The sequence below is a fragment of the Elephantulus edwardii genome, unplaced genomic scaffold (assembly GCF_000299155.1).
Source record: "Elephantulus edwardii isolate Elephantulus edwardi_28Jun2011 unplaced genomic scaffold, EleEdw1.0 scaffold00050, whole genome shotgun sequence".
NCBI classification, from domain to species: Eukaryota; Metazoa; Chordata; class Mammalia; order Macroscelidea; family Macroscelididae; genus Elephantulus; species Elephantulus edwardii.
In genome coordinates this window covers 13,219,986-13,228,020 of record NW_006399800.1, presented here as the reverse complement: position 1 = coordinate 13,228,020, position 8,035 = coordinate 13,219,986, and the positions used below count along the sequence as shown (strand labels likewise).

At 41.6% G+C, this 8,035-nt stretch overlaps 1 protein-coding gene across 2 annotated transcripts in view; it reads left to right on the top strand.

The window, feature by feature from the left end:
* The first annotated feature begins 6,202 nt into the window (after positions 1-6,202).
* Positions 6,203-8,035, top strand: part of SRP19 (signal recognition particle 19kDa) — a 15,674-nt gene continuing 13,841 nt past the window's right edge. For both annotated transcript variants that reach the window (XM_006886687.1, XM_006886686.1), the window contains exons 1-2: positions 6,203-6,243; positions 6,719-6,794. In XM_006886687.1, coding sequence (XP_006886749.1) covers positions 6,203-6,243; positions 6,719-6,794 — 117 coding nt within the window. The remainder of the gene's footprint in view (positions 6,244-6,718; positions 6,795-8,035) is intronic.

Sequence of the window (8,035 nt, the reverse complement as noted above, 5' to 3'; positions counted from 1 at the left end):
TGCTTGGGAGGGTAGAGAGACAGCGCAGGAGAGGAAGGCCCTCTATGAGGTGGATTGATTCAGTGACTGGGATAATTGGGATGGGAGTGTCGGAGACGGTGCGATTGGCACAGGACAGAGCGGAGTTTAGGGCCATTGTACATAGGGTCGCTATGAGTCGTAGGCGACTCGACGGCACCTAACAACAACAATTTGTTAAACAGTTTGTTGTTATTGTTGTTAGGTGCCATCGAGTTATAGACAACTCGTAGTGATCCTATGAATGGAAGGTGTGAGCACTGTTCATAGAGTTTCCGGAGGCAAGCCATTTCAGAAGTGGGTGCCACTCCTGCTTCCAAGCTTGTTTTAATCCGGATGCTGTGTAAACACTGTCCACCATGGGTAACCATTATCACATTTGGCACATCAGTATCACAGTGTTTAGCATCACAGCAACCATGAGTTACCTCTGTACAGCAATGCACAGACCAGGCTATACGACCTAGAAGAATGTTTGACAAAAAACCAATATGGACCAGGTCTGAGGACTGGAGATTAAAATAACCTACCGTGGGCTGGGTAGCATAACTTTCTGTCTACTAGGTCAGCATAGCTATATGTTGCCGTAGTGTTAAACAACTAGAATACTAAATAAGAAAGTTTGACCAAAATGAACCATGAAGCTGAAAAAACAAACAACAACAACAAAACCACACATACACAAAAAAAGAAAAATAAATGGTCACTATACACAAGGATCTCACCTAATGGACTGCACAGGAATCACACTACTACATCTGTGGAAAGAATAGATGAAGACATTCAATATCACGGTCAAAACAAGACTGAGATTGACTGTGGAACAGACAGACCATCAATTTACTGATGTGCAAGTTCAAATTGAAGTTAAAGAAAACTAACATAGTTCCCCAAGAATCAAAATACTATAGTAAGAAGAATCAATTTAAAAAGAATCTGGAGTGGATAATACTATTTTTGTACAACAAAATTTGAACCATCAAAGGAAATAGGTAGTAGTGATAATATTAATACCAAAGTATGATTTTGTATAATAAGCTTCAAAAAAAAGATGAACATCAATGTGAAACTTTCTTTAAGCTAACTTTCTGTAAGTTAAAATAGTGACATATATAGTTTGTGGAAACTAAGGAGAAGGTATTATTTCAAAGCACAGCTTTCTTCAAAGACGATTCCTGTTAAGGAAAGTTCTGGAAAGTCCTGGTTTGGGATCTGAAAGGAAAGACTGGATTTTGATGGATGGCTTTTGTTTTTTTTTTTTTTAATACTAATTAATCAGAACTGATATATAACTGACCTTTTAATGGATTTTCAAAGGCAATAAATCACACAGGAGAAGAATGCCCATCTTTCTCCCCAAAGGAGCTTGTAGATTCAAACCACATACCTGTGCACAATTCCTTGCCACTAAGCCACCAGAGCTCCCTTTAAATGAATAGAGAATTGGAGAAGATATTATAGGCTTTCTTAAAAGAGGCCCTTAGGTCATTGACCCAGTGGTGCAAGCAGTTAATCTTTCACCTACTAGTGAAAAGGTTTTAAGTTTGACTCTTCCCGGCAGTTCTGCTGCACTCTGCACTCTTGGGACTGCCATGAATTCCGGTGCCAAAGGCTCTTCTAAATCCAGCTTGAATTTCTGGCAGTTCAGTTGATCTAGTAATTTTTTATATTCTTCAGCAAACTTTTGCTTGCATGTGCTGGTTTTATAATTCCCACATTCTGTTGTACCGCCTTTTTTGGGGTATGGCATCACAATCAGAAGACTTATCAATAACTTGTATTATGCAGATGACACAACCTTGCATGCTGCAAAGAAGGAGAACTTGAAATGCTTGCTCCAGAAGATCAAAGACTGCAGCCTTCAATATGAATTACATCTCAGTATCAAGAAAACAAACAAAACAGTATCAAGTCTTCCTCCAATCTGGAAGTCAGCCGGCTAAGTGAGCAGGGATTGCTGGCACCTCCATGGCAGCTCCTCTTGGTGGCAGTCAGGCAAGCGGTAACTCGTGGTTGCTGTGAAGGCAAACAGTGTGATACTGATGAGTCAAATGCAGGAATGGTTACTCATGGTGGACAGTGTTTGGTGAAACTCCCTGATTAAAACAAACTTTGAAGCAGGAGTGGCATCCACTTCCATAATAGCTTGCCTCTGGAAACCCTACGAACCTGGAGAGAGAACAAAATTTATACAGGAGGTGTCCAGGACTTTTGTTCATAGGGTCACTATGAGTTGCCTGTGACTCGACGGCACTTAACAACAACATCAAGAAAACCAAAAATTCTCACAAATGAACCAATAGGCAAAATCATACTAAATGGAGAAAAGATTCAAATTGTCAACAATTTCAACTTGCTTGGATGTACAATCAACATCCTTAGAACCAGAAGTCAAGAACTCAAAAGATATGTTCCATTGGGAAAATTTGCTCTTTGAAGGACTTTTTCAAAGTGTTTAGGAGTAAAGATGTCAGTTTAAAGACTAAGGTGTACCTGATTTAAGCCAGGGTTTTTTTTTTTTTTAAATTAATGAAAGAAAAGTTTACAGAGACTTTGGATTTCCATTCATTCATTGTTGCACTTTTCACCCTGCCCACCCCTCCCTACCAATTTGCTCTTCGCTTTGAAAAGTAAAAGAAAAATTCTTTGTTATACAATCCCTCCCATGAGGTCCACTCCACTATGCTGCCTTCATTCTGGACTCCTGTCGTAACAATAATAACTCATCATATATCCCTTTTAAACAATTCTCTCCCTTATCTGTTTCAATGCAGTATACATTATTTATCCCCTCTTTCTCAGTCTCCCCTCAACCCCTATGTCAGTCCTCTTTTATAACAGTAGCATTATGCAGTATTTGTCTTATTGTGACTGAGATATTTCCCTCAGCATCCTCCAGGGTCATCTGTTCTGTATAATATTTCATGAGTTCCTTGTTTTTCAGTGCAGCATAGTATTCCATTTGTGAATGTACCAGAGCTTTGCTATCCATTTGTTTGTTGATGGGGACTTGGGCTGTCCCATTGCTTGCCATGCAGCTCAAAGTTAGAAAATGAATAAGGATGACAGAAGAACTGATTTCTTTGAGTTGTGGTGTTGAAAAGAGGTACCAAATATCCCATGGACTACCAGAAGAACAAATAGATATGTCTTGGAGAAAGTGCAACCAGCATGCTCCTTAGAGGCAACGATGGTGAAATTTTGTCTCGCATACCTTGGGCATGTTGTTGCTGATTGCCTTTGAGTTGAGCACGACTCACAGCGACACTAAGAACAAAAGGCCTGAATCCCCTCTACAACTATCAACATTTATTGTTTAGGAAGTGGATGCCACTTCTGCTTCCAAATTTGTCATAGTATGTTATTGGTGGAGTTCCCTGCGATGCATAGTGACCCTATGTACAGCCACTCTGAACCCTTCCCTGTCCTGAGCCAGTCTCTAATTCTGACACACCAACAACCATTGCCCTAGTTACTGTATCAATCCATCTCCTCCTGGGTCTCCCTCTCCTTCCCTGTTTGTCCACCCTTCTGAGCATGATGTCCTTCTCCAAAGATTGATCTCTCCTGGCCATGTGCCCAAAGTGAGGCAGAGCTTCAAAATCCTACCCTCCAAGGAGAAACTTGACTTCACCCTCTCCAAGACAGACCTACTTGTTTTCTTGGCAGTCCATGGTATGTTGAAAACTCTTCTCCCGCACCACAACTTGAAGGCATCTATTCTTCTGTCATCTTTAGTCATTGTCCAACTCTCTGAAGCATAACAAGTAAATGAGAAGACCATGGCCTGCATTAGGTGCACCTTTGTATCTAGTGACACTGTTTCTCTTCAGCTTTCTGGAGAGGTTCATGACAGCAGATTTTCCCAATGCAATTTGTCTTTTGATTTCCTGACTGCAGGTTTTAAGAGTGTTGACTGTGGATCCAAGCAAGCTGTAATTGCTAACAACCTCAATCTCTTCTTTGTCTTCTTGATGTTAAGCTTCAATCCATATTGAAGACTACAGTCCTATAGTCGCTGTGACTCAATGGCACATAACAATAACATACTGTTAGGTATGGAAGCAGGAGCGGCATTCACTTCCTAAATAATATGTCACCGGAAACTCTATGAACTCTGATTACCCACTTACTGTGCTCTAAGGGAACAAATGTACTGTACATAGTCTGTTGTTAGATGGCTTCAAGTTGGTTCACACTCAGAATAAAATATTGCCCACTCCTGCATTCTGACAACCACAGGCATGTTTAAACCCTTTCTACAACCTCTGTCTCAATGCATCTCATTGAAGATCTTCCTGTTTTTCCCCTGGCCATCTGCAAGATAATCTTCAGATTATCTGGTTCTTTTAATGTATATACATAAGATGTTGATTATCTAAATGGATCTGCATTTTCAGAAACAATTCAATAAAAGCATAAAGCAGATAAACACATGTTCTAAAGGCTGGATAAAATTCATCCATAAATTTACTTTTTGGGTTGGGAACAGGCATATCATGTGAAGGAATCACAGTACATTTTAGAAATCAAGCACATTTTAGAAGAGGTATTTATTTATTTTATTTATTTGTCCTGGAAAGGGTTAAACCGGGTGGCTCCTTGGAGGCAAAGATTCTGAGGCTCCGTCTAACATACTTTGGACATGTTGTGAGGAGGGACCGGTCCCTGGAGAGGGATAGCATGCTTGGGAGGGTGGAGGGACAGCACAGGAGAGGAAGGCCCTCTATGAGGCGGATTGATTCAGTGACTGGGATAATTGGGATGGGAGTGTCAAGAGACAGTGCAATTGGCACAGGACAGAGCGGAGCTTAGGGCTGTTGTACATAGGGTCGCTATGAGTGGCAAGTGACTCGACGGCACATAACAACAACAACAATTTATTTGTACCAATACCTAACTTAATCCAGCACTAAGAAAGTACAAGAAAAATTGAGAGGAAGGAAGCGGAGGAAAGAGGCGAAGTCAAGAGCTCCCAGGAAGATCTCCATTAGCATTTCTGCTCAGTCATTAACAACATGACTGTATGAATTGACTAACTTCGTTGAATGACAAGCACAAATTTCTAAGTGTTGAATTTTTTTAAAAACCTACCTTGTCGGGTTTTAAATTTATTACTTTTTTTTTTAAACTATATGGTACATTTGTAGGCATAGGATTAAACAGTTGCAATTAAAAGGTCACAGTGAAGGTCTATTTAGTTGGAGAACGGAAATTTGGACCTGTTCTGATTTACTTACACATTCCACTTAAAGACACTTCGGAACGGATCTCATTTCTAACCTACGGCCTGCCTATGTTGTTATGTGCCGTCAGTGAGAACCCATTCGTACTGACTCTCCACTGGGTTTTCCAGAGGCTGTAAATTGCACGGGAGGGAGGAGACTGCTCATCTTTATCCGTCCGAGCAGCTGGTAGTTTAGAACCACGTGCCCTTGTGTTGGCAGCGCTGTCACTCACCCCTTGCCCACCAAAGCTGCTTAATACTTATACAGCACACTTAAACAGAATTATCAGTATTTTTGCTTGTTCCATCATTATAAATCCCGTTTTTGCTGAAATGAAAGTAAACTGCCCAGAAAAGGGCAAAAATGACACTTAAAGGAATTTTCTTTCCTGCTCTAAATTCTGCTGAGAAGAGTACAGCTTGCCTGCCGCAAAATCTCTTATCTCGGGGGAGCTCTGGTGGCCTAGTGGCAAGAAACTGTACTGCAATCCCAGAGGAACACGGTTCGAATCCACCAGACGCTCTGCCGGAGAAGGAGGCGCAATATCCTCCTGTACCAGTAAGATCTGATTTGACGGTACACGCACACAAAATAATAACATTAAAAAAAAAAAGAAGATCTCTTATCTCTGGGCATGAGTACGTGCCACCACCACAACCCGGTATAGAAAAACCAACTAGATAAACGGTGCAATAACATCCACACCGGCTTAACAAAGGAGCATGCGCCAAAGAGAAAGGCTCGGGTTTCGCGTCGTCTCGCGGGAAACTCCTCGTGTGCCACGTCAGAGCCTGGAGAGCCGAGCGGAAGGATAGGTGCCGGAACTAACCGGTCGCGGAAAGCGATGGATGCCGAGGCGTTTCGGAGGGCAGGACTTCCGCCGGAAGGAGGACTAGTGTCAGTCGGCTGTTAGTTCATTAAATTAGGTGCTGCGGTTGCTAGGGTCTCAGGTGGAGATGGCTTGCGCCGCTGCTCGGAGCCCTGCTGACCAGGACAGGTAGGTTCGGGGTGGTGGGTCCTGAGGAAGAAGGGGCGTGCTGCGAACCCGCTGAGCTGCACCGCTGCCCTTTGAGAACGGCCCTCCGCCGGTGGAGTTCGGTCCGGCCGCAGGCTCTGTGCTCCCCTCCACACCTCCCATCCCATTTCAGTTCCTAGAATTCGGGGTTTACGTTAACGTCTGTAACACCGTCCATTTCTGTGTACGAGCATTGCAGTCTCTGGAACTGGTCACTTTATCTGTACAATTACAGTGTTATATTGCTTTTGTCGTGTGTGTATATGTATTTTTAACTTTGCTTTTGTAGCAAATGTAATGGCTCTCCACCTACGAGGAAATGTTTTCTTTGTAAGTAAAAGGGAGGCATTTTAAAGAAAAGAAATAATTCAGTACCATAGATGTACTTGTAGTCATAACTAAACGAGTTTTTGCAAATAGAGTTTTGGTGATGTCATCTGTGCTTTTCTTGTGTCAGGTTCATATGTATCTACCCTGCTTATTTGAATAACAAGAAGACCATCGCCGAGGGAAGGCGCATCCCTATAAATAAGGTGAGGGGATAACTGGCGTGAGGATGACTCCTGATAGAGACACAAGCATTTCTTTTCTTTATTACATTTCTTTAGGATCTGAGAAGAATAGCAGGTAAGAAATGGGGAACCTTCCTTAATAGTGAAACCAGAACAGAATGAAAAAGATTTTTAAAGCAGTTCTTCCTGAGTATGTATTTCTTCTCATGTAAGTGAGACTCTGTAGGCCTAATACGTTTTTGGTTTTTTTAAAAACCCAAGGTTATTAACCATCTCCTTTGAAGAAAATAAGTTAAAATCCTGGCATAATATGATATAATGTCCAGGGTGCAGTGTTGTTGTCATTATCTGCCGTCAAGTCCCTTGCAACTCAGATAAAACAGTCCTGAAACTTGCTCTGTCCTGTGTCAACCTTATTGTATATGACACACCGAACCCCGTACCCCAGTCACTGAATCACTCATCTCGAAAGTCTTCCTCTCTTGCACTGTCCCTCCACCGTTCTAAGCATGACATCCCTTTCCAAGGACTGGTCCCTCCTGGCAACATGCCCAAAGTATGTCAGACAAAGCCTTAGAAGCTTTGCCTCCAACAAGTAGCCTGCTCTCACCCTCTCCAGGATGAACTTCTTTGTTCTCCTGGCAGTCCATGGTATATTCAACACTCTTCTCCAGCACCATAGCTCAAAGGCATCATTTCTCTTTCTATAATCCCTAGTTATTGTCCAGCTTTCTGACACATAGCAAGTAATTGAGTTTGTAAAAATACACACTAAACAATGGAAGGAAAGTTGGATTTTTTTTCTTTTTTCTTCATTTTAATTGAGATTTTAATGAAAGTTTAGAAAGTGGATTTCCATTCATTCATTGTTACACATTTTCCTCCCTGCCTGCTCCCTACCCACTTCACTTTTCTCTTTGAAAAAAATTCTTTCATTGTTGTCTGGTTGCCTTCCCAGTCCACTGTTGGAGAGTTATTTTTGTTGAGTTTATTTTGTTTTGGTGCTGGAGAACTACAAATGTACTTGGTTTTTTTTAAGAGCTGTCGAGTCAAGTATGACTCATAGAGACCCTGTGAACAATCGATCTGAATACTGTCTTATCCTGCACCATTATTAGCATCCTAAAAACATTGCTGCAGACATTGTATCAGTTCATCTGGTTGAGGGTCTTCATCTCCTTCACTAATGTAGGATGCTTAAAAAGAATTTTATTTTCTTCTACTGCTCTTTGGTTCTTCTCCAGATTTCTTGGCACAACTTG